General features: G+C 36.0%; 1 protein-coding gene across 7 annotated transcripts in view; it reads left to right on the top strand.

Moving 5' to 3' along the window:
* The window catches only part of ROBO1 (roundabout guidance receptor 1), a 1116119-nt gene that overhangs the window by 948179 nt on the left and 140126 nt on the right, over positions 1-27814 (top strand). For all 7 annotated transcript variants that reach the window (XM_005674780.3, XM_005674785.3, XM_005674783.3 and 4 more), the window contains one exon: positions 27440-27597. In XM_005674780.3, coding sequence (XP_005674837.1) covers positions 27440-27597 — 158 coding nt within the window. The remainder of the gene's footprint in view (positions 1-27439; positions 27598-27814) is intronic.

The raw sequence follows: 27814 nt of genomic DNA, 5'->3' as shown, positions 1-27814 counted from the left end.
TGTATATGTACCACAGCTTTCTTATCCATTCATCTGCTGATGGACATCTAGGTTGTTTCCATGTCCTAGCTATTATAAACAGTGCTGCGATGAACATTGGGGTACATGTGTCTCTTTCAATTCTGGTTTCCTCGGTGTGTATGCCCAGAAGTGGGATTGCTGGGTCATACGGTAGTTCTATTTGCAATTTTTTAAGGAATCTCCACACTGTTCTCCATAGTGGCTGTACTAGTTTGCATTCCCACCAACAGTGTAGGAGGGTTCCCTTTTCTCCACACCCTCTCCAGCATTTATTGCTTGCAGATTTTTGGATCGCAGCCATTCTGACTGGTGTGAAGTGGTACCTCATTGTGGTTTTGATTTGCATTTCTCTAATAATGAGTGATGTTGAGCATCTTTTCATGTGTTTGTTAGCCATCCATATGTCTTCTTTGGAGAAATGTCTATTTAGTTCTTTGGCCCATTTTTTGATTGGGTCGTTTATTTTTCTGGAATTGAGCTGCAGAAGTTGTTTGTATATTTTTGAGATTAGTTGTTTGTCAGTTGCTTCATTTGCTATTATTTTCTCCCATTCAGAAGGCTGTCTTTTCACCTTGCTTATATTTTCCTTTGTTGTGCAGAAGCTTTTAATTTTAATTAGATCCCATTTGTTTATTTTTGCTTTTATTTCCAGAATTCTGGGAGGTGGATCATAGAGGATCCTGCTGTGATTTATGTCGGAGAGTGTTTTGCCTATGTTCTCCTCTAGGAGTTTTATAGTTTCTGGTCTTACATTTAGATCTTTAATCCATTTTGAGTTTATTTTTGTGTGGGGTGTTAGAAAGTGATCTAGTTTCATTCTTTTACAAGTGGTTGACCAGTTTTCCCAGCACCACTTGTTAAAGAGATTGTCTTTACTCCATTGTATATTCTTGCCTCCTTTGTCAAAGATAAGGTGTCCATATGTGTGTGGATTTATCTCTGGGCTTTCTATTTTGTTCCATTGATCTATATGTCTGTCTTTGTGCCAGTACCATACTGTCTTGATGACTGTGGCTTTGTAGTAGAGCCTGAAGTCAGGCAAGTTGATTCCTCCAGTTCCATTCTTCTTTCTCAAGATTGCTTTGGCTATTCGAGGTTTTTGGCAGGGTTTTTATACCAAGTTTGACGAAGAGTAGAACGTCATGGAGAATGAGATAGGATAAAAGGGTGTGAGCTAAGAATAGTAAAGTGGATGGAAATAAACAAGGCCTGTTTGTTCACGTTCCTCTCAGTGGTCCTCCATCTTCAGCGATAAGGATTCGCCTCTTCTCCAGGTATAGGGGGGCATCTCTTACAAAAGGGTCTTGTGCTTCCGGGAAGAAGGTGGAGATCAGAGGATCCTATTCTATCTGCCATTTCTCAAATTCCTTCATCTTAAAATACTCAGTGTGCCTTATTTTGGGATAGTGTATTCTAAACTTTATTGTGTTAAAGATAACACCAACCTTTTTGCACACCTGTTGTGTTAGATACAGTTCAATAAGGGTGAGTAGAGGAAGAAGATATAGCCAATGGGAACGGTTGTTTGAGGGACTATATGGTATATGATCTATCTAGTATACCATATTGAGTGTAGTATAAAACCACTCATCATGAAATTTTTTTTCTTTCCTGTCCAAATCTGTAAGTCAGAAAATCAAATAAGATTAGCTCTATAAAATAGTTTTTTACCATTTTATTTTGAAAAATATTTTTTAAAAGAGATGTTTAAATATTTATCAAAATGCAGATATATTTATGATATGGTTTTTTCATCTCTCTTGGATAATAGTTTAATTTCATCATTTTAAGTAACAAACGAGTAGAATGAATAAGCATCTATATACTGATGTAAGAAATTTGAACTGAATTTGTCTCCTAAACTTTAACTTTTCCTAAAAGAAGAACTCAATTTAGAAAGTGCATATTGGGGTAAAAATCATTCCTTCTGTGGTGTCACACTGATCTAGTGAGCACTGATTTTAAAATTAAACTGACATGGTTTGTATCCTGGTGTTTGTACTCCTATATCTCTTAGTTTTGTTTTGTTTTGTTTTTACCAGTAAATTGGTGATAATAATATTAAATTCGTATGGTTCTGGTGGGAATTTATGAATTTAACCTGTAACAAACATTTAGCCCAATTCCTAGCACAGCATAATACACTCATTAAATGTTAGTGTTATTATTTAACACACATACACACACAAACATACCTTGTATCTAATAGCCAGTGAGTATTAAGTATTAGTTTTATTTGATTATTATTTTAGGTACTATTTTGATATACTCTGGGAATATCTAATATGAAGCATAATTCTTGTCCTTGAAGATTAACAGAATTTAGTGTTTAAAAGTATTGGATTTGACATCAGAATGACCTAGGATAGAATCCTTATTTGCCCATATACTAAGCAAAATATCAGTTTCTTCATCTGTAAAATAGTGAAAACTCTTGGTCAGCCTTTGTGATTATTATATGAGATTCAGTTCTTAATTCACAGTCTTCCACATACAAAATGGCAGATTTGTAGCCATTTGTAGTGAGGGATTAGAAATGATAACATGTATACTTATGCAGTATAAGAAATTACATGGGGTTTAGTACAATGGACCCTTTTCTCTTATAAAACCAAGGTAGGTTCATTATAGTAGAAAATCATTTAGAAATGTGCAAAGATGAAGATTTAAAAAATCATTTACAATGTCATGACTCAAAAATGACTATTCTTAACAGTTTTTCTTCTCTTTGGGCCTCTGCTTTCTACCTATATATGTATCTAATTTTGTTTTTCAAAGTTGGAAACATAGCCTTTCCCAAAGTATATTACTAAGGATTTTACTTTAGAGGGAGCACTGGTTTATGGTTAGCAGATATAATTTGTAAATAATTTGTAAATTATTGTGGAAAGAATGGATAAACAACAAGATCCTACTGTATAGCACAGGGTACTATATTCAGTATTCAGAGGTAAATCATAACAGAAAATAATATAAAAAAGATGTGTTTGTGTGTGTGTGTGTGTGTGTGTGTGTGTGTGTGCACGTGCATGCGCTCAGTTGCTTCAGTCATGTCTGACTCTGCATTGCCATGAACTGTAGCATGCCAGGCTTCCCTGTCCTTCACTATCTCCCGGAATTTGCTCAAACTCATGTCCATTGAGTCAGTGATGCCATCCAGCCATCTCAACCTCTGTCACCCCCTTCACTTCTTCCCCTCAATCTTTCCCAGAATCAAGGTCTTTTCCAATGAGTTGGCTCTTCACATCAGGTTGCCAAAATTTTGGAGCTTCAGCATCTCTTTCCAATAAATATTCAGGGTTGATTTCCTTTAGGATTGACTGGTTTGATCTCCTTGTTAAGGGTCTTCTCAACACCATAAGAGTCTTCTCCAGCACCACAATTTGAAGGCATCAGTTCTTCCACGCTCAGGCGAATGTATGTATATATATAACTGAATTATTCTGCTATACAGCAGAAATTAACACAGCATTGTAAGTCAACTATGTGCTGTGTTGTGCTTAGTCACTCAGTAGTGTCTGACTCTTTGTGAGAAATTAACTATATTTCAATTTAAAAAAAGAAATAGGGCACTGATATTCCATTTCTCAAATAATTTAAAAGACTTAATGAAGTAAAATTGACATGGTTAAATAAAATAGTAGGGTAACAAAGTTAAATGGGTTTCTTCACTATAGGACTTCACAATACTTTTAATATGCTAAAGGATATTGTAATTTTCCAAAGGACTATAATATAACATTTTCCAAACATAAATGTCTTACTTTTGTAAAGCAAATACATATTGAGAGCACTTTGAACTAGTATTTTATAGAGTGTACTTTTGGAAACTCGGTTATACCTATTTTTAAATGCTTTCTTTCTTCAATTAACATTTTATCTTAAGCATTTTATTAGTTCTTTTAAAAAACATTATATTTAATGTCTGTGTAATATCCCCTTGCAAAGAGATGAATGTTTTAAATAACAAGTCCCAAATTTCTCTTTAGAATGAGTAATGTGGGTACTGAAAGTTTGAAATTCAAAAAGAGCAAGTTCATCGTAGCCCAGCAAAGCTTTAGGGAGGTACATATGAACTGGGGATGAGAGGGTTCTGCAGAAAATATTGAGTCAAAAAGATGTCAGGTGAAGCCATTTTTATGTTCCTCTAGGAGGAACTGTTGCAAATAATTTCATGGCTCCCTGTCACCCTGAAGCAGATTATGTTCTTTCTTATATAAATGATATTCCAACTGCTGCATGCTTTTTCCTTTGTTCAAGATCATGTTGAAAGGATAATTTTTAAACAAAATTATCTGAACTAGGAAGTTGCAAGAAGGAGGTTAGGAAAATTTATTCAGGCAGGCATCTTAATCAAAGAGGTATTTGTTGGAAATATGGTTAAAAGTGTACTTGGCCAAGTCATACAAATAGTAACTTTTTTTTCCTCTTTGAGCTCTAGCCCAAGGCTTTAGAAATGAGTTATGAATGTAAATAAATACAAATCAATAGGAGTTCTGTTTTTATTATTTCACTGGGAATTTCTGTACAATTTGAGAGCAACTTGCTGCAAGTTCAGCAGATGATTAAGTTTAACCTTGATCCTGAGCCAGCAGGATTGGCTTACTTTCTATCAGCAAGAGACGTAAATTTACTCGGACACATTTTAATTGGCATTTATGCAACATGTACACACAGATGCTGAATTCATTGAGAAATCCTGAGTGCCATCTGTTTAACTAGCTTTGCCCTCTAGTAAAGAACATGATAAAAATGAGACTGGAAATCTTTGGCTTGCTCATCTATTTATCTTACACTATACAGTATTTCCAAAGACCACCTTATTAGTGTGATACTCCATTAGTTATTAATGCTTACTAGAATGACCTAAAAATATATTTGATTTTCTCTTTCCCTTTATGAAGTCTCTTTAAAACAGCTTTTCTTCTGCTCTTTTCCTTAGGTAAAAGATTATCTTTAAGAAATAGCTTTTTTATGTTTATATATATATATATTTTTTCTTTTAGTTAAGGTAACTTTCTTAGTAAAACAATTGAGATTGTTGTATATGTGGAATTACAAGTACTTTTAAAATCAAGGTTTTAAAAATTATTATTTGTGTTTTAATTGGAGGATAATTGTCTTGCAATGTTGTGTTAGTTTCTGCTGTTCAACAACGTTAAGTATATACACATCCCCTCCCTCTGGAGCCTCCCTCCCACCCCCTCATCCCACCCCACCAGCCATCACAGTTCACACACCTGAGTTCCCCGTGCTTTACAGCAGATTCCACTAGCTGTCTATTTTATATGCGATATTATATGTCAGTGCTACTCTCCCAGTTCGCCCCCCCTCTCTTACCCCCTTGCTGTGTCTACAAGTCTTTTCTCTACATCTCTGTCTCTATTTCTGCCCTGCAAATACGTTAGATATTTGTTTTCCTCTTTCTGACTTACTTCGCTCTTTTCATAATAAATTTAATGTTTCTAAATTTAAAGGAATTTTTAAGATGATCACTTTTATTCCCCAGTTGGGAAGATCCCCTGGAGGAGGAAATGGCAACCCACTCCAGTATTCTTGCCTGGGAAATTCCATGCACAGAGGAGCCTTAGTGGGCTATGGTTCATGGCATCTCAAAGAGTCAGACATGACTGAGCACACACACACACACACAAAGCTTGACTTACAAATGAACTAACATTTTAAGATTAGTCCTCTCTTTCAAGTATAATCAAACTGCTAGATGGGACCCAGTTCCAAATGGAAGATTCATTTGCCTTCTCTGAAAGACTTGGGTAGGTAACAGCAGTATCCCGTTATATCTAAATATACAGAACATGAGGAAGGTCTGAAATTATTTTAAAAATGAATGGGGACATTTTCTTCTTTCATCATGGAATACCTTAATTTTAAATATTTATATGTATGCATATATATAATAACAATAAAGAGACTGGTCCAAAATATGTATTTGAAATAAATAAAAAATATACATTGATTCATTGATGAGGTGTTAAGATTGAAATCAGATTACAACCCAACTTTCCTGATATATCCTTTTACTAAAAAAAGTCACTCAAACCATGAAATTATTCTTTGTACATGTTCCTATTAAACCAAAGTATGCAGTCTTAAGAGAGCTGTCACTTTTTATAGCTGTCATGATGACAGAATCAACCATTTATTGTATCAGTACAGGCCTTGTATCTCTGTGACAGGTAGAGATTATGATAATATTGTCTTCAACCTAAATTTATGAGCCTAAGAATGAAATTCCTAAGCTTAAAGGTTTTCAAAAGTAAAGATAAACTTTCAGATATAGTAACAAAATTTTAGATGGTTATTACAGGTGTGGGTTTAGTTAATATCCTTGTGTAGTTAATGCTTAATACAATGATATTGCTTAATATATTAATATAATTCCATTCTAAGTGTTGAGTTTCTGGGGCTGAACTTGCTAGAGAACTATGAATTGAGCAACCCCTCCCAAGTGAAACACTTTGAGCAAATCTTATGGCTTCCAAGGACCTTTAATTAAAGCCCTAGTTTAAAAACTACTTCAGAAATACTAAAAATCCCATCTCAAATTAAAAAAAAAAAACAAACTTTTTTGAAATTAAAAGTTCTTGTTTTCTTTAGATTCTGTTCTAGTTTTCAGTAGAAATGATAGTCTAATTGGAAATCAATGGGCTTTCTTAATCTATTTGGGTTATAATGAAAGCGAAGTCGCTCAGTCTTTCTCATTTCCTTCTCCAGGGGATCTTCCCCACCCAGGGTTCAAACCCAAGTCTCCTGCATTGCAGGCAGACGCTTTACCCTCTGAGCCACCAGAGAAGTTGGGTTATAATAGCATGAAACAAATTACTTAAACTTGCTCAAGTCAGTTTCCCATCTATAAAATGAAGCAGACATGGACTAGAAAGATCACTGCTGCTGCTGCTGCTAAGTCGCTTCAGTCGTGTCTGACTCTGTGCGACCCCAGAGACGGCAGTCCACCAGGCTCCCCCGTCCCTGGGATTCTCCAGGCAAGAATACTGGAGTGGGTAGAAAGATCACTAAGTTCCCTTTAATTAAAACATTTTATAATTCAAAATAATAAACATATAAAATAAGATCACAGAGCAGATTGCTTATCTTTTATTTCTCTCTTGCCTCCAAATTATAAAACTTCAAAATTGTATTAGTGTCCAACTCTGCAGTCCCAGGGACTATAGCCCATCAGGCTTCTCTGTGCATGGAATTCTCCAAGCAAGAATACTAGAGTGGATAAAGTGAAGTGAAAGTGAAGTTGCTCAGTCGTGTCCGACTCTTTGCGACCCCGTGGACTGTAGCCCACCAGGCTCCTCTGTCCTTGGGATTCTCCAGGCAAGAATACTGGAGTGGGTTGCCATTTGCTTCTCCAGGGGAATCTTCCCGACCCAGGGATCAAACCTAGGTCTCCCGCATTGCAGGCAGACGCTTTAACCTCACTTCACTAAATCCTTCTTTTTTGAAGTCAGTTGAAAATCTATTAGAAGTTTTCCTCTGCTTTTAAGATAAAACACAACTATCTATTGAAAATCCACATCCACTTCCAGCAAAATAGATAGATCTTGAGCACATTATGCTAATGAAACAAGCCAGAAAGAGGAAGACAGGTACTGTGTGATATCCTGTATATGTAAATTCTAGAAAATTCAAGTTCGTAAAAATCTTAGCAAAGTTTTGGTTACCTGGGGATGAAGGTGGGGGATAAAATTGATGCTGTTTGAGTAAATAAGCTGTATTGATCTAATGCACAGTATAATGAATATATACAACAATCGGTTCAGTTCAGTTCAGTCGCTCAGTCGTGTCCGGCTCTTTGCCACCCAGTGAATCGCAGCACGCCAGGCTTCCCTGTCAACAATATTGTACTATAATTATGTAATGTGAAATATGGCTACCATGGCATTCATAATAAAATAAATTAAATGCATCAAAGTAATGGGTTGTACACTTAAATTTACATGTTATATGCCAATATATTCAATTAAAAAAGAAAGAATTCTGAAGGGAAAAAAAGAAAATCCACGCTCAAAATATAGTTAGCTTCTATTTTTTTCGCAGCTTCTAAAATTAAGTCTTTCAGTGCATAATTATCTCTTATACTTCCACCCTATCAAACTTGATTAAACTTCACACTATCTATGTGGGCTTCAAATTCCCTTATGGGCAGACTTCCAGTCTTTGAGGTGTAAAGTGGAAAGTAGGAAATGGGGTTGCAGGTACGGAATGCAGTAGGAGCTGAAGGAAGTGGGAGGGAGAGTTGGCTGAGGAGTTCCCCTGGAGTAAATTTCAACAAGTGCTTTCAACATTGGCAGCATCACAGATGGAGATGGTTTCTTAATGCTTCCCAATAGTAGGAACTCATATGCTTATTCACTGGTATAGAATAAAAGGTCAATAAATAAAAAGGAAGGCAATTAACTAGATGGGATTGGGAGATGAAGAGAGAGTAGCATTATTTTGTGAAGTGTGGACGCTTGTAGTATCACACTTCATGATGAATATATGGGAACCATGGTTAGCTAAAACTTACTGCTGCTTCAAATATATTTCAGTTTTGGTAATGACCTGGATTGATAGGTTATACATTTATTTTTTATGATAAAGATGATAAACTATCACATATCTTAGACTGTTTAAATTGGAGGCAGTGTTCACGGATTAAAATATGAAAACAGCTTCAAAGCATGAGAAGTCTTAGGTACTTGCTATAAATTTTCTAGACATTTATACAAAAACTAAAACATACAAGAAATTTCTTTACTAATTTGGTTCTTATGTTTTTACTTTTACTTATTATTTTGTTACCAACACTGAATTTATGTGACCATGTAATACAGATGTTTACAGATAGGGGCTTCTCTTGTAGCTCAGCTGGTTAAGAATCTGCCTGCAATGCAAGAGACCTGGGCTCGATCCCTGGGTTGGGGAGATCCCCTGGAGAAGGGAAAGGCTACCCACTCCAGTATGGCCTAGAGAATTCCATGGACTGTATAGTCCAAGGGGTTGTAAAAAGTAGGACACGACTGAGCGACTTTGACAACTGACAATACAGATAGGCTATTTTAATTGCCAATCTTGACTTTCAGCCAGCTCTTAGCCTTGTAGAAATGTGGTAATATATTTCTTTCGAGTGTTAGATCAATTAATAATGGTTGTAGGAGCTGTCAATTATTTACATGTTTGGGAGTAAAATCATGTTTCTTGTGTCACTTATCATGTTTTATGGTTCTTATTTCATCTTCTTCTACATTTAATTACCTTTTCCAACATGTAAGGATTATCTCAAATCCTGGAACATCATATAATTACTGGTTGTATTTTTTTCTTTACTGGTTATGATGCTTTGAAATGCCTTTTTTTGATTCTTTTATTTCTAAACAAATAAGAATAGTGTTATCTTTATTATTTAAATGTTTAAAGATAATAGTTTGATTAGTAAAGACAATAAAGTTAGTAATTCTAAAAACTCCATATTTTCAATCAGAAAAGTTAAAACCTAGTTGATTTTTCCATATATGAAATGTTGGACATGACATTTTATTTTATATAAGTTAAAGAAGAAATTGATATGCATAATTCAAGGAAACACTTTTCTCTCTAGTTCTTCCCTTGAGAACACAAAAGAAAAAATTAATTAAAGAAATGTGTGATAAGAAAAGCTGCCACATCATTTGTTTAGTGACATTGAACATTAGCTGATGTATATCCCAGATTATTATTTTTTCATGTAAACTTCACTTTTTAAATAGTGAATTTGAAAATGGTTTAACAAACAAAAGCAAATAAAATAGCAAGTAGAAATATAATTGAGAGTAGGAACAAAAATGTGTTTCAAATTTTATTATTTGCTTGCCTTTTAGTATTTAGGTCAAAGGAGTATTTGATGTTTTGCCATATTTTTTTTTTAACTAGTAAGTAATCCTTTATGAGAGTCAACTTTTTGCTCATTAAGACCTCATGATTCCTCTATGATGTCTGTAAGTTCAGAACTTCATCTTTATTAAATCATGTCATTGTCAATTAAAAATAACTGTGGATTTAAAATGGACTCTTTGTATACTGGCCTAAGATATCTGTTAAAAGAGTCAAGAAAGCATATTTAGAAGTAGAAAAACTTATTTTATAATTTATGAGGAAAATGTAATCTTGCATTGTTATTAATAAAGAAAATTTCTTATTTTGATAATAAATATGAATTTCAGCTGCATAGATTTTTAATGAAGTTGAACTGAACTTCATTAAGTTTAATGAAGTTTGAGACTGAACACATATACTTAGGTATAGGAACACCAAATAACTTAACATCAAGTTTACTTTAAAAATCCTGAATTTTGCAATGTGAAAAAAATGTTTATTTTTACCTATAAAAATTTATAATATTGATTTTAGGCATCAAGCTTTTATGAATATTTAAAATTATAATGTCACCAATTTTGCCTTCTTTTGTCAAATGAATTATCTTTAATTTCAATTTAGAAGATTATACACTATTAATAGTCCATTTTTATATATCTTTTAGTAATTGATAAAGGATACGTGATTAAAATTGATAGCTAAAGTTGTCATTCTTTATTTAGTTTTTATTGTAACTCTTAGTTAAAGAAGTGAGAGATTGAGAGAGAACTTGTACTACCTATATTTCAAGGAACCTAGGAGAAAGAAATGGCAACCCACTCCAGTATTCTTGCCTGGAGAATCCCAGGGAGAGAGGAGCCTGGTGGGCTGCTGTCTGTGGGGTCGCACAGAGTCGGACACGACTGATGTGACTTAGCAGCAGCAGCAGCAACAGTACATATTTAGAAAACAGATTTATCGACATAATTAAAATAGAAACAAGAGTTTTATGATCATCAGAGATTTTATTGACTAGTTGTAAACTACTTGGTTAAAAAAAAATAATAACAACTTTCAGCACATAGAAAATAAAAAGATTTTAAATTAGTCAGAAAAGCAGAAGTTACAGCTGCTCCTTGTAGAAAAACAAAACCTTATATACATTTAATTTACAAGAAATACTGCTGTTCCAACTGGGGTCTGTTAAAGAATAAAACTAATCCAAAGCTTGCCAGCATTGCAGAGAAACTGAGAGGTTCCTTTGTAATTATTTGAGCTCCTTGAAGTTGCTAATGGTTTTATAGTTATTTATGTTAGTTGTAGGGTATTTTAAAGAATGGGTCAGCTACCCTGGTCCCTAGAACCATTTGTTCCTCATTATAAGCAGAAGTCTTGTAATCTCCAAAGAAAGCATTTTTTCTCTTTACCATTACACTGGGTTTTTGCTTATTTAGTTCCCATTTTGACTACTGATCATTTAAAATTGTACTTTGATCTGTTAGATCATAGATAATTTATTCAACTCATGAATATAATAATAACATTTGGTTTGGATTGTTTTATCTTCAGATGTTACAATTAAGCATATAAATCATTTTATCATCAGCTTAAATTAATGACATTTAAGGAAATTTTGTCCAAGGAAGATAACATGTGTATTCATGAGGTTCTGTTCATTCTGGGCCTTTCAGTATTGGCTCCCATTGTAATAGAAATGAGTTCTCTAAGGCTGGTAACTAGACTTGTGGGTGTGTGGGCTTAGCCGTCTCAGAACAAGTGGTCTTCAAATCAGAATACCTATGCATTTTAAAGGTGTATAGGTATAATTGTTTTCCATTTTCCAGATTCGCATTCTCCTTTTATGTCCTTTCTAAAACTGAGGTACCTGAAACCTTGCTTGTGGATTCCCCTTTCTCCCCTACTTGGTTTCCATGTTTGCCCTTCTTTCGCTTCGAAAAGGGAAATACTGGGTTGGCCAATAAGTTTGTTCAGGTTTTTCCAATATGCTACAACAGGAAATTCCGAGTGAACTTTTCAGCCAACACAATACATATCTGAACATCCTGAATCTGTCTATGGTGCACCTACAGAACTGTAAAAACCTCCAGGGAGGTGAACACAAAACCAGTTCCAGGGTTCCTAATTTTAAAGCAGAGAACTGTGATTGGCTGATCAATAGCCAACAGCAAATCTTTCAAGCTTTATCCTCAAGCATATGGCATGAGGAGAAAGTTGGGTGTGAATTGGAATGGAAACACAACTTAAATGAGTAAAATGAATAATATTAATATCAAATTTGCAACTTATAAAAGAGCTTATTTATATATCTATTTAAATAGGTCATGGTGGGTATTAATTCAGGGTGGTCTTTATGGTTCATCACGTGTGCATGTGTGGTAAGGAGCTGAGTTGTGTCCAACTCTTTTACAACTCCAAGGACTATAGCCCACCAGCTTCCTCTATCCATGGGATTTTCCAGACAAGCATACTGGAATGGGTTGCCATGCCCTACTCCAGGGGATCTTCCCAACCTAGGGATCAAACTCACGTCTCCCACGTCTCCTACTTTGCAGGTAGATTCTTAACTGCTGAGCCACCAGGGAAGCCCCTGTATGGTTGGTTAGAAGCACTTAAAAGAGACACAGAAATTTTATTTTGAATTTACTGTTTACAATGTACCAGAAATTTTAAATTTTACCGTCACTTAAACTTTCAAGTATCAGTTTTGAGATATCATAAGAATACATGGTCTTCCAAATTATTGGAAGGGACCCCAGTAAATGGATTTGTGAGGACCAAGAAATTGGGCCTTGTTAGGTAGAGTGGAACAACACGTAAAGTGTGTGTTCATACAATTGAAATCACAGAGTTAGGACTTTAAAATAAAAGAATTACACAGCAGCTTCTAACTGCTGTGGGCTTCCAGGGTAACTCAAATGGCAAAGAATCTGCCTGCAGTGCGGGAGACCTGGGTTGGATCCCTGGGTTTGGTAGATCCCCCTGCCTGGAGAAGGCAATGGCAACTCACTCCAGTATTTTTGCCTGGAGAATCCCATGGACAGAAGAGCCTGGTGGGCTGCGCCATGGAGTCACAAAGAGTCAAACACAACTGAGCAACTAAAACTTTCTTTTAACCACTATGAACTGACTTGAGACACAACTTTGGCTAGAGGTTCTTATCATTGCCTCACTGGCTGGTTATAGCTCCCCAGGATTTAAACTGGCCTCCTGCACTGTGGATTGCTGGTGTTTTACAAAATCACCAAAGATTTACACGGAGATTCAGAGGAAGAGCTGTGGAAATGTGCTCTCTATAAGAGGGAATGAACTTCCATTGTAAACAGTTTTCATTTCCTTTGTCTGATGTGAAGAGAAACATAAACACAATAGCAGTAATTCACGATTCAAGATTTTGTTCAGTTCAGTTCAGTTGCTCGGTCTTGTCTGACTCTTTGCAAACCCATGGACTGCAGCCTCCCTGTTCATCACCAACTCCTGGAATTCACCCAAACTCATGTCCATTGAGTCAGTGATGCCATCCAACCATCTCATCCTCTGTCGTCCCCTTCTCTTCTTGCCTTCAATCTTTCCCAGCATCAGGGTCTTTTCAAATGAGTCCGGTCTTCGCTTCAGGTGGCCGAAGTATTGGAGTTTCAACATCAGTCCTTCCAGTGGATATTCAGGACTGATTTCCTTTAGGATGGACTGGTTGGATCTCCTTGCAGTCCAAGGGACTCTCAAGAGTCTTCTGCAATACCACAGTTCAAAAGCATCAGTTCTTCGGCCCTCAGCTTTCTTTATAGTCCAGCTCTCACATCCATATATGACTACTGGAAGATTTTTTTATAGAGAGACTTTTATTTTTATTGCATTGTTTTATGTTCAGTAGTTGTTTCTTTGGCATCTGATACTTCTTGAGGAGGCGTACATTTTATATTCTGTAAAACATTGAAAGTTATGGGTAAAGATAGCAATGGTTAATAAGAATTATAAAATGATTTGCTTTTCTACTAATTTAATCCCTGGTACCTTAAGGCAGGGCTTGTTAGCATGACTCTTGAAAAGAGGTCTTAAACTTTGCCAAAGAGCTGAAGGCTGAGTGAATTCTCCCAGAGACTCTGTAGTTTGTTAGGAAAAGGCAGCTCACACAGCTACACAATTGCGTGTTTGTTATATTCCCTGGAGATTGAAAGCTCTGTTAGCTACTTGGCATTATTATTCTGAAGCCCCAGACAGCCTGATATAGGGGAAGATATAAGGAATTAACAGATCTGAAACCGATTATGTTGGGAAATGGTAACAGTGATTTAGGGCAGATTGTCACCAATTAAAGACTTCTTTGTTTAGTTGATATGTCTGTGTGTGTGTGCTATTTAGACTTAGTTTTTTTTCCTGTCACTTAAATATTCCCTTCATTTGGAGTTGGGGGGAGGATGTTATAATAGGCAATTTAATTATGCTGCTCTAAGCTACATTAGTGAGAATAGTTTGGTAGCTTTTTTTTTTTTTTTCCATTTTGTTTTTGTTTTTAAATCCAATAGCTGTTTACTCTGGCTCTTTCTGATTACTGGAGAGGTTTTAATGAGATCATTTTAAACTGTGAGGATTTTGCTCCCTTGAGACTGTTACCATTAGACTCCCCATAAAATCTGAAAACTTAGCTCGTCTCCTGTTTAACTGCTGGCATCTTGAGTTTGAGAGGGTAAAGAAACACCTGGATTTTTTATTTATTTATTTTTTTACAACCACCTTTTTTCTTTTTTTCCCAGCAAATATTTCAATTAGAAAACATTCTGGTCTTTCGCAGGCACTTAAAATGATTTTATGAAAACAAGCTATGGAAATAATTGTTTCAAGATCTAGTCCTACTATGTCCAGTCGTTCATTTGTACAACCTTGAGTCCTGCTAGTGACTGACTTTGGGTCCTTGTTTGCAATTGAGGGTAACTGTGGAAGTGGGGGGGGGGGGTTGTACTTACAGTTTATAAACTTACAGCTTTAAAAGCTCATAGGCCTATTTTAGGCATTATCTTAAGTGCAAGGAATGAAAACTCCTCCACATTCCAGTTCTAAATGACAGTGTTTGAAATGGCACAAATGTGGAGTTCTTTTATAAACTGCTGAGGAGACAAACTCAGATCTGAGTACCATCTCCTAGAAGGCTAATAGTTATTGTTTAGTCACTAAGTGTTATCTGACGCCAATGCAGCTTCATGGACTGTAGCTGGCCAGGCTCCTCCGTCCATGGGATTTCCCAGGCTGGAGAGAATACTGGAGTGAGATGCCATTTCCTTTTCCAGGGGATCTTCCCAACCCAGGGACTGAAACTGGGTCTCCTGCATGTGCAGGCTCTTGTATCCCACAGAATCCAGGTCTAAAAACGTGAATCCAGGGTTATCACTTAACTAGCTACAGTCAGTATAGCTATAGGAGCAGGGGAAATGTACTTACCCTCTCATATGTCAGTTTACCACTAGAACTGAATTTCTTGGCAGGACAGCCCCAGTTGGAGGAATGAAACAGTATCCCTTTTATCTGTTTTGCACATGAAACTTTTCTGTAAAGTTTTGATTGGACAAGGTACTCTGTGACCAAAAAACAGAAGAGAAAAACCCCAAATAAGTGCCTTGAAAGCAGAGATCAACCATGTCTTGTTTAGCTTATTAGCCACCACCTCTTAGTGCAATGCCTAGTATTTTTATTGAATGAATGACTAAATGAGTGAATCACCTATCCTTAATAATTTCATGATTCAGAATTTTTCCAGGGTATTTTACTCTGCTTCAAAGATTTTGTAAACTTCTGACAAATGGGAATATTCTGATTATTCTAATTATATAATAATATTTATTATGTTGTTGATTATCTTATATTTAAATAGTAAATTAAGCTTACTTGATGGCAGTCCTGAGACATGCCCTAATGTTTTGAGTTGTTTTCTTTTCTGAACAAAATGACTAAGTGAGTTTTTACTAATTTGCTGCAAAGTATGGAGGTCGAAACGATAGTTAATGATTATATATATATATATATATACACACATACCTCACTCATATATGGTCACATGTATGTATATACATGTATAAAATCAAAGTAGAATAGTTTTTCTCATATTTTCAGTTTAAAATTATATGTTTCAAACTAAATTAAAATTTGTCATCCTAAAAATTATAATATAGGTTAATTGATAGAGAGATATGACTTACCAATTGAGATTTAGAATATGGTGGCATAAAGGTTTAAACAGGTAAAAAATGAGTCCTGCCTTAAATACTATAGGGCAGAATTTGAAACCATAGTATTTTTTAATCTATAAAGAAGTATTCTTGTTAATCTCTGAAATTATCTAGTTATATATACATATTTTAAGATATATAGTACATGTATATATATACAATATATATATGCACATGTATATGTGTATATGTGAGGATTTCCTAGGTGCATAGAGGTAAAGAATCCACCTGCCCGTGCAGGAAAACACAGGTTCAATCCCTGGGTTGGGAAGATGCCCCGGGATAGGAAATGGAAACCCACTCCAGTATCCTTACCTAGAGAATTCCGTGGACAGAGGAGCTTGGCAGACTACAGTCTGTGGGGTCACAAAGAGTCAGACACGACTGAGCATCTAAGCACACACGTATAACATAATGTATACCTTAAATGGTATATGGTTTTATGTAATATATACTTTAAAATGGCATGTTCAGTTCCTCGAAACAGAAACCTGGGTATCATTTTTGGCATCTTTCTTTCAACTTCAGTCACTCAAGAAGCTATTTTGTATTTTACTTCCAGCACATACCTCCCCTTTTCCCTTTGCACTTATTCTGTGTCATTATACAGAATGTGTCCTCATTTTTTCCCTTAATTACTACAACTGGTCTCTCCACTTCAGTTCTTATTTCCCTCTTCGTTTCATTGTCAGAGCCACTAAAGTGAATATTTAAGTATGATAATTCCAGCTTTGCTTACAAACCACTGAAGTGGCTTTCCATGGGAATGGAAATAAAAGCTGAACCTCTATCAGGAATGCTGTGGGTAGCAAGTCTGGTTCCCCTTCCCCTACCAAGGTCGTGGTGCCCCACCGTCAACCTGTCCCCCTAGGCAGAGTGTGAGTTTTTTAAAGATTCTCTCTTCAACCTAGATTATTTCCTCTGCCTGCAATTCAGTTCTCTAGGATAAGTTCTACTCATTTTCCAGTCTTTAACTGTTTATTAAACAGGCTTTAAACTTTTTTCAGTGTAACTTATTTAAATTATGTCCCTCATTAGTTTCTCACACAGCAGTACTATTCTTTTCCTTCAGGCATGTATCACATTGATAGTTGTGTATCTATGCGTGTGTTTAGTTGACTATTGTCTGTCTCCTCCCCATACCTTGGTCACTATGAACGTAGGACTCCTCCTTATGTTAGCGCTATTTCAGATACTTAGCTTCAGAATACTTAGTTTCAGAAGGTGTATTGTAAACATTTATGTTCTGAATGCTGCAACGTCTTAGGCATTGTTTTAGGCACTGGATACATAGATTGATAAAAACAAACTTCTTGTTCTCATGGAGCTGACAGTTAAATACAAAAAGCCAGACAATAAATAGATAAGTATATTCTTTTGATCAAGGACTATCTCAGTACAGGATGCTAAACAGAAAGTTGGATGTTATGAAAGAAAGAACACATGTCTCTCTTGCCCCAATCAGGGTCCCATACCTCAGATAGCCTCATTATGTCTGTGTTTTTTTAACCCTGCCAGGCTACTCTGAATGTGACTTTTGCTCTGGCACTTGAAACCCTCATCAATGGCATTCTTTGTCCTCCTTTCCATTTGTACTGGCAGCTGAGAAATTTGGCAATTCCTTACATAGTGAGTAATAGTAATACTTCTTTGCAGATGTAATGCACTATATAAATGGCAAGTCCTGTATAAACACTAAATAATTAGTCTTTGTAATAACCCTAACAAGATAGGGTGTAAAGTTCTCTGTTTTGTATGGAAATAACTGAGCCACTGTGAATTAAAATTGTGGGCGAGTAGCGGGATGCGTGTGGTTACTCTGAAATTCCTGACTTCTGTTTTTTTGACTCCCAAATAAGCGCTATCTACAAATGGTGTTTTACAAATGCTGCACTTTTCATTAATAAATCCATTTAGATTATAGTTTAAAGTGTGCAAAATTCAAACATCTAGTAAGCTACTGACATCTTTAAATGAGAACATATGATTTTAGCAACCTAACTCTGGCAGTTCACTTTTTAATGATCTCCCAGATAGCAAGTCTGTTGAATAGTAACTGTTGAAATGTTGATACTCATTGAGGTACATATACCTTTCCCTGGACTGCATCATAGGTTTAATGTAAGTCGAGTATGTAATGTAAATTGAGTATGCCAAACTTCCCTCCTCTCTGTCTTGATGACTTGGTGCCGGTATAGTAAACTCTAGGGTGCCTCTTGAAGCACACATGAGTCCTGAAGTAGAATAATGAAACCAGAAAGCAATGACTGCAACGAGCCATGAGGACTTTTCCTAGGAAGTGTCATCATTTTGCTTCCCATGTTTCTGCAGAATGGGAATGTAGGTTAAGCTTGGACCCAACCTGGAATTCTAGCTATTGTTTTTAAAAGAGCAAGGATGGCTTGTCCCCATTGCCTCCACCCAGCAGAGCACAGAGGCATACAGCTGCATTTAAGCCTGTTACTCCATTCCATGTTGTTTAAAACAAAAACCATTGGTTTGGTCATATATACACTATTGATAGTGTGTATAAAATAACTAGATAACTAATGAGAACCTGCTATATAGCTCAGGGAACCCTACTCAGTGTGTCTGGTGATCTAAATGGGAAGGAAGTCCAAAAAAGAGGGGATATGTATATATACACATACATGTAGGTGATTCACTTTGCTGTAGAGTAGAAATGAACACAATATTGTAAAAGAACTAAACTCCAATAATTCTTTTTAAAGAACAAAGCAAAAAATAATACGCTACTATTAGTTACTTTCATTTTGGTACTAACTTCTCTATTTTCACGGCTCTGTATTCATTGCTAGTTAAGAGAGTGATACTTGACATCCATCCTTACTATGTTACTTTTTCAGAATGTACAATTTTTTATTTAAGTACTGCTTTAAAAGCTTCAGTAGTTGAGAAAATAAGTGCTTTAAACAGCATATTTTCTTCCAGGATCTTATGCAAAGCATAATTTAAGGTTTCAAAATAAAGTTGCATGCTATAAAAATCACAAGTGGGAGATGATGTAATTATTGAAGAGCATTCATATATATATATTCAAATTTTAAATAGTAAATGTGCACCCTTTAGGAAACAATCATGACTAAATCATAACTTTATGCAAAATTGATGTGTACATGCATGATTTTAAAAATCAAATGCCTTAGCTTTAGAATATGATGCTATAAAGATATACTTCATGAAAGATTATTTTATATGTTATCATTTTAGTTTTTTCAATTGGTTAAAATATCTTTCTGTACATTCATCCTTTTCTTGAAATGCTTTTATAAGTTTGGAATTATGATTTTATTTTGAGAAATGTTGAGGAGTTTTGAAAACTTTTGTACCCCAGATAACACTGTGCTCTTCTGGGTAATGTTGTGAGCTTAAAAAATAAGAATGCAAATAGTTATAAAAACATTGTTGATACACTTCCATAGCTGGATCCTAAAGGATATATCTGAGTACAAAGTAACCTGCAGTAAATCTTATTATATTACCATTTCCATCCAAGGTTAAGATTAATGTTGTTTCTTGACCTACTTCACCATTTATGTAAACTACACTGCAAGAAAAATACAAAACCTATGCCAGTTTTCATAAAAGCTTAGCACAGACGCCAAGCACAAAGTATGTGCTTAGTGCAAATGTGTTAAAAAGGGAATGATAGTTATTTTAAAATTAAGTACCGTTTACTTGTGTTAGATAGGCATTTAGATAGATAACTAAAAGTATCAAAGAGGTAATATAATCTCTGCCAGTTAAAGACAAGATAAGCAATTAGTGATTTTGAAAGCAATTGAAGTGGTACATTGTAACCCAGGCAGGCTGTCTCTGAGCATCCTTGAAGTTGTCCTCTTTGGGAATATACTTCCTTATTTACTTTCTCCTCAACTATGCCCTGTTTTTAAGGGTTTCATTCATTTTTTTTTCTTTCCCCTGGACCAGCTTACTCCTATTTGCTGTGAGGCTTCATTTCACTGACAAAGTAGTCTTTTTTAATAGAAAGACAAATTCCCAGGACTGCATATTATCTTCCTCTGCTTTTCCCAAGACACTCGCTTCTAATTAAAATGTCCATATTTAATTAAAATGCGTATTATTGTGCAGCTTTTCCAATCATTTTGTTGTTGAAATAGAAGAATAAAAGCATGACATATGTAGTAAAAGTGCGACACGTCTTCTGAATGATTTCTAATCTCAGTATGCCACTGAAAGTATGCAGTGGCCTCTTCCAAACGTGGAAAAGTCTGAGAAAATACAAAAATGCAGAATGTATTCAGAGGCAGCTGTTTGTTTAAGTGTCAAGAAGGATATTTCTCATGCAACTTCGGTTCTAAAGGGAAGAGGCTGAAGTATTTATTATAGCTATGTATTTAGAATTGTTTACATGCTATTAAGACTAGACGTAATCAAGTTGGTCGAAAAGTGTCCTTGATAGACTCTGCTCCTGTCTTTACAAATTCCTTATTTGTAAAATGAAACTAATAAGGTCACTTTTTGATAGCTTTGGTATGAGGATTATATGAGTGGATACCTGGCATGGTTGCTTATATAGTAAGTGTCCAATAAATGTCACTCATTGCTAACATTATTATTATACTGTTAACATTATCATTGTTATTATTTATGTGATGAGCTTCTCTCCTCCTGAGGAGGCTTAGATGATTAATTTCTAAAAGAAGTTTGAATTCCACATCTCTTAGTCCCCTAACTACCCCAAGATTCTGAGATTCATGTAACCAGAGTATTATAGTTCACAGCTGTTCACCACATGATTAGGAAACAAAATTGATTTTAGGAGCATTTGAGCCTCAACAAAATCGAGTAGTCGTGAGACCGCAGTGCACTGATATACAATCACTGGTAAATCAAACCTTCTGTAATAATGAAGTGGATTTGCTGCAAAAAGGTTAGACAGGAAAATTGCATTTTACAGTAAAATGGTGACAAGTAAAACATTTTAAAAAGAGAACTGCCTTGAAAATCAGGATGCAAATGTTCTCTTTTGGTCTCTTCCTGACAAATAACACAGGCTAGTGACAAAGTTGGGACTCAGTTGCCTCTAATTGAGATATGAGTTACATGTTATCAAAGACCACTGCCCTTTCTGTAATTTTATGCTTCATTCAGTTCTAAGATTTTCCACAATGTGTGTGTTGCAAATATTAAAATCTGCATGATACTTAAAAGTTTCTATTTCACTTTGCCATGTGTCTTTTCAGTATTAGCCAAACAGGTTGACAAATCACCACTGAATTTTAGAACCCTTTTCTGAAAACATTCAGTTAGCCTGAGAACTGCATTACAATTGATGTTCAGTTCAGTCACTCAGTCATGTCCGACTCTTTGCAGTCCCATGAACCCCAGCACGCCAGGCCTTCCTGCCCATCACCAACTCCCAGAGTCCACCCAAACCCCTGTCCATCGAGTCGATGATGCCATCCAACCATCTCATCTTCTGTAGTCCTCGTCTCCTCCTGCCCTCAATCTTTTCCCAGCAACAGGGTCTTTTCCAATGAATCAGCTCTTCATATCAGGTGGCCAAAGTTTTGGGGTTTCAGCCTCAATATCAGTCCTTCCAATGAACACCCAGGACTGATCTCCTTTAGAATGGACTGGTTGGATTTCCTTGTAGTCCCAGAGACTCTCAAGAGTCTTCTGCAACACCACAGTTCAAAAGCATCAATTCTTCGGCGCTCAGCTTTCTTTATAGTCCAACTCTCACATCCATACATGACTACTGGAAAAACCATAACCTTGACTAGACGGACCTTTGTTGACAAAATAATGTCTCTGCTTTTTAATGTGCTGTCTAGGTTGGTCATGGAGAAGGCAATGGCACCCCACTCCAGTACTCTTGCCTGGAAAATCCCATGGATGGAGGAGCCTGGTAGGCTGCAGTCCATGCTAAGGGTCGGACACGACTGAGCAACTTCCCTTTCACTTTTCACTTTCATGCATTGGAGAAGGAAATGGCAACCCACTCCAGTGTTCTTGCCTGGAGAATCCCGGGGACGGGGCAGCCTGGTGGGCTGCTGTCTATGGGGTCGCACAGAGTCGGACATGACTGAAGTAACTTAGCAGTAGCAGATTGGTCATAACTTTCCTTCCAAGGAGTAAGCGTCTTTTAATTTCGTGGCTGCAATCACCATCTGCAGTGATTTTGGAACCCCCCAAAATAAAGTCAGCCATTGTTTCCACTGTTTCCCCATCTATTTGCCATGAAGTGACGGGACCAGATGCCATGATCTTTGTTTTCTGAATGCTGAGCTTTAAGCCAGCTTTTTCGCTCTCCTCTTTCACTTTCATCAAGAAGCTCTTTAGTTCCTCTTCGCTTTCTGCCCTAAGGGTGCTGTCATCTGCATATCTGAGGTTATTGATATGTGATGTATAGCTTTTCAAAAACAAAAATGATTATGTGTTTTGTTTCATTTTGTTTTGAAAAGTAAACTTTAACTGGTCATTCTTTTTAGATCAAAACGTTTCCCAAGAGTTAAAGATTCAGTGAAGCTTATGTTTGTTTGTTTGTTTTCCAGTTTAACAGAATGAAGGAAAATGAGGAGTTGAGCCAAATGGCATGTACCAACCTGTAAACATAAAACAATTAGATAAATATGGAAGAAATATAATATTAGATGGAACTGGGATTTAACAGTTTTTAAGTGATATCTACTTGAATCTATTATATATGCTATTTGCTCTCTTTTAATATTTAAATTGATATTAAATCTTGTTTTCAAAAGTTAGTTCCATATTTTAAAATTTCATACTATTCAAGTCAAAAAACATTTGAAAATATACACTTCAATCAATAGAGAAGTTAGAGAATAAAAGGAGATTTTAAAATAATATCCAGATTTGATCTTACTCACAGATATGATTGGTTTTTCTGCCAAGACATTGCCAATCATTTGAATTCAGTTTTTATTTTAATCACTTAAATATACACATTAATTAAGAAAATTGGATAATTTAACTAAAAGTTCATATAATTTTATAATGTGATACATACTTTTTTTCCCCCCAAAAGGAAATGTTCATGGCAAGTAAGAAGAAAAGTTGCTTTTATAGAAGAGAGAAAAAAACTTAATTTCATAACTTTATGCAGTGTTGGCTGTAGCCATAGGCAATGCTGGAGTTTTATGTTTTACAGCTGCAAAAATAATTACATGAGCATTATCTAAGCAATGATCTTTAATGGATTACATTTTGTTAGCTTTTCACTATATACTATAAAAACCCAAATAACATAGTAAATGGAAAAAAAAAAAACCTTGATTTATCCAACTTAGACCTTTGATATTTTTGAAAGACATTTTATTATTCATTGCTTTATTTGAGATATGATCTCAATTTGTAAATAAGATATAGTGTTACTAAATTGGTTTTTAGCTCACCAAGCAGAAAAGCTGTACAAACTATTTATTTTTATTTGAAAATTATGTCACTTTTGCATGTATGAAGAGTTTTAAATATTTTCAGAAGTATTATCTTAGATTTAATAATGTGATCCAGCAAAAGCACTTACTATTTGTTAAGGTCAATTCATTTGCTTTTTTAATAAACCTTACATTTTATTTGTGGCACATCTTAACACATAATGGTAATATAAGTTCATGAATGGTGGAAGTCTTTGTACTCTGTTCATTTATAATGTGCTAACAGTAGCTGCAAGTTTCAGTTCAACATGGTTTATCTGTGTGTCTATGTGATAGATAATAGATATAGATATTTTATTACAATTAATAAATATTGTTTCTACTGAAGTTAGACTTGCAACAGTGTGGTGTGATCATATTTCCTTTTTCCTTTTACTCATTTTTCCAAAGATGGAGACACAGGTCTCCTCCTTAAAGTGGTATTTTCCAAGTGTTAAAATTGTTCTGTTGTGCCCAGGTTTTCTTAATAGATAGATGAAAAAAATGATTTTGTTTGAGTGAATATTATGGCTTACTCAGATGTATGCACACAGTTAGCTGGCATCAAGGAAGGAAAAGTGGAGAACTGCAAGAGTAAAGTATTAGGATTTTGTAAGCCTCTAAGCTTACTTGGAGGGTTGAAACCAAAATTTAAGGGTGACTTTTGAAATCATAGGGTTTTTTTTCATTGTAGTACTTCATCCATGAAAATATTTTAAAATGCCATTGGAATGGAAAGACATTCATTCCAGTACAGAATTGTAGTATCAGATATTTAATTCAATAGATTTTTAAAGATAAATAATATTTATCACTTCAAATCTATGCACTTAACATACTAATGAACATTTTGAGTATCAGGTTAAACTACTAAAATTGGTCACTGTTTATTACACATTGGGGGAAAATGGGAGAAAGGTAGCTAACATTTTTGGACTTATCATTGAAGAGGGCATCTGCATGCCTACTTTGTAAACATGGAAACAGAAGTGTTAAGTAATGTGTTTGAGATTTCCTACCCTGTAAGCAGCAGAGCTGTGATTTCAGACCAATGCCAAAAAATTAGGATTTCTTAATGTTGGCAAGATAATGAGGACAGTTATACTGTATTAACTCTTTTTCAAATACATGTTTAATTTCCACATTTTATTCTAATAATTGCAAACTGAATAATGCTGTTTCAGAGTTTGTTAGTATTAATATCCGTTTGAGCTTATAGTATGAAGTTTCCTCTTCTAAAAACTATGTTTAATAATATAAATGGTGTTAATAATATCTCTCATTCTGAGCAGGTTTGAGAATTAAATAAAATATTCTGTTGCTGTTGTTGTTTAGTCACCTAGTCATGTCTGACTCTTTGTGACCCATGGACTGCAGCATGCCAGGCCTCCCTGTCCGTCGTCATCTCCTGGAGTTTGTCCAAGTTCATGTTCATTGCATCAGAGATGCCTTCCAGCCATCTCATCCTCTTCTCTCCTTCTGCCCTCAATCTTTCCCAGCATTAGGGACTTTTCCAGTGAGTCATCTGTTCACATCAGATGACCAAAATACTGGAACTTCAGCTTCAGCATCAGTCCTTCCAGTGAATATTCAGGGTTGATCTTCCTTAAGATTGATTGGTTTGATCTTGCTGCTGTCCAAGGGATTTTCAGGAGTCTTCTCCAGCTCCACAATTTGAAAGCATCAATTCTTTGGCATTCTGGCTTCTTTACAGTTCACCTCTCACAACCATTCATGACCACTGGTAAGACCATAGCCTTGACTATACAGACCCTTGTCGGCAGAGTAATGTGTCTGCTTTTCAACACAGTCTAGGTTTGTCATCGCTTTCCTGCCAAGAAGCAATTGTCTTCTGCGGTCACCGTCCACAGTGATTTTGGAGCCCAAGAAGAGGAAATCTGTCACTGCTTCCACCTTTTCCCCTTCTATTTGCCATGCAGTAATGGGGCCGGATGCCGTGATCTTAGTTTTTTTAATATTTAGTCTTAAGCCTGCTGTTTTACTCTCTTCCTTCACCCTCATCTTTAGTTCCTTTTGTTTAGACTCTTTAGTTCCACTTTGCTTTCTGCCATTAGAGTGGTATAAACTGCATATCTGAGATTGTTGACGTTTCTTCTGCCTATCTTGATTCCAACTTGTAACTCATCCAGCCCAGCATTTCTCATGATGTGCTCAGCATATAGGTTAAACAGGGTGACAACAGACAGCCCTGTACTCCTTTTTCGATCTTGAACCAATCAGTTGTTCCATACAGGATTCTAACTGTTGCTTCTTGCCCTGCATACAGGTTTCTCAGGAGACAGGTATTCCCATCTCTCTAGTTTGTTATGATCCACACAGTCAAAGGCTTTAGCATAGTCAATGAAACAGAGATAGATGTTCTTCTGAATTTCCCTTACTTTATAATCCAGTGAATGTTGGCAATTTGATCTCTAGTTCCTCTTCCTTTTTTATACCCAGGTTGGAAATCTGGAAGTTCTTGGTTCACATAATGCTGAAGCCTAGCATGCAAGACTTTAAGTATGACCTTACTAGCATGGTAGATGAGTGTGATTGTCCAATGGTTAGCACATTCTTGTGAACTGGGATGAGGACTGACCTTTTCCAGTCCTGTGGCCACTGCTGTCTCTTCCAGATTTGCTGACATAATGAATGCAAAATCTTGATGGGATCATCCTTTAAGGATTTGAATAGCTCTGCTGAAGTTTGATCACATTCACTAGCAGTGCTTCTTAAGGCTCACTTGACTTCTCACTCCAGAATGTCTGGCTCTGGGTGACTAACCACACCACCATAGTAATCTGGTTCATTAAGATCTTTTTTATATACTTCTTCCATGTATTCTTTCCATTTCTTCTTGACCCCTTCAGCATCTACTAAGTCTCTGCCATTTTTATCCTTTATTGTGCCAGTCTTCGGGTGGAATGCTCCCTTGATGTTTCCCATTTTCCTTAAGAGATCTCTAGTCTTTCTGCTTTTGTTGTTTTCTTCTATTATTAATATGTATCTCCTGATGCGGAGTTGACTCATTGGAAAAGTCTCTGATGCTGGGAAGGATTGGGGGCAGGAGGAGAAGGGGATGACAGAGGATGAGATGGCTGGATGGCATCACCGACTCTGTGGACCTGAGTCTGAGTGAACTCTGGGAGCTGGTGATGGACAGGGAGGCCTGGCGTGCTGCAATTCATGGGGTCACAAAGAGTCGGACACGACGGAGCAACTGAACTGAACTGAACCCCCTACCAAATCCACACGAACTGAAAAGTAAAGAACACACAAAATGACGCTATTGGCAGCAATGCTGGTGTTATTGCTGCCTTTTAACATTGCCCCGCACTCCGTGATAACGAAAAGCAGAGTATTTTCAATTTAGTAATTTTGCAAATACATCTAAAGTTTTTATAATGGGCATATTTAAATTGCTAGAGACTCTAATACACTAGTTTGAAATATCTTTAAAATACCTCAATCAAATCCATGTTGGAAATATATTTTGCTTTAATATTTTTGCTTGCATGTATATGTATTCATTTAATGATAGAAAGAATCACCCCAATGTGTCACATAAGTAAAAGGAGGGTTCAATTATATTCATTAGTACATGGATGAGAAAATGTGGGCAGTAGGTAGAGAAGAGATGCAAGGAAGAGATAAGCCAGATGCTGTCAGGGCACTAGGCAGCAGAAAACACTTGCCCACTGGCCTATGAAGAATATCAAATTATCCCCATTGTGTGTGTAAGGCCAGATATCATTATTAAACTGCATACGTCTGTAAGTAGATATAGATTTTCCAAGATGTATTGAGATAGCTGTTAGCAGTCATTTACTACAATAAATATGTCCTTTGTGAAGTTCAGAGATAAGGGCTGTATATATCACCATTGAGTGTAATGATTCAATCTTGTTCCTACAGTACTACGGGATGACTTCAGACAAAACCCTTCCGATGTCATGGTGGCCGTGGGAGAGCCTGCAGTGATGGAATGCCAGCCCCCACGAGGCCATCCCGAGCCCACCATTTCATGGAAGAAAGATGGCTCTCCACTGGATGATAAAGATGAAAGAATAACTGTGAGTATTTAATTCAGCAGTGGGGAACATGTATAAATCTAACTGTATGGATCTCCAACAAAGAAAAAGAGAAAAACATGGATTCTTCGAAACACAGAACTGCAGCAGCTTTCATTTTTATTTCTTCTTTAAAAGAAATGTTTTCATTCTCCCTGTACTGACTTAAAAATAAAAGGAATATGCATGTTGTTTAGTTTGCTACTCAGTAAAAGAAAAG

This window comes from Capra hircus, chromosome 1 (genome assembly GCF_001704415.2).
Source record: "Capra hircus breed San Clemente chromosome 1, ASM170441v1, whole genome shotgun sequence".
In the NCBI taxonomy this organism is placed as follows: domain Eukaryota; kingdom Metazoa; phylum Chordata; class Mammalia; order Artiodactyla; family Bovidae; genus Capra; species Capra hircus.
Note: the sequence above shows the minus strand (reverse complement) of the source record. Positions and strands in the feature narration are given on the sequence as shown.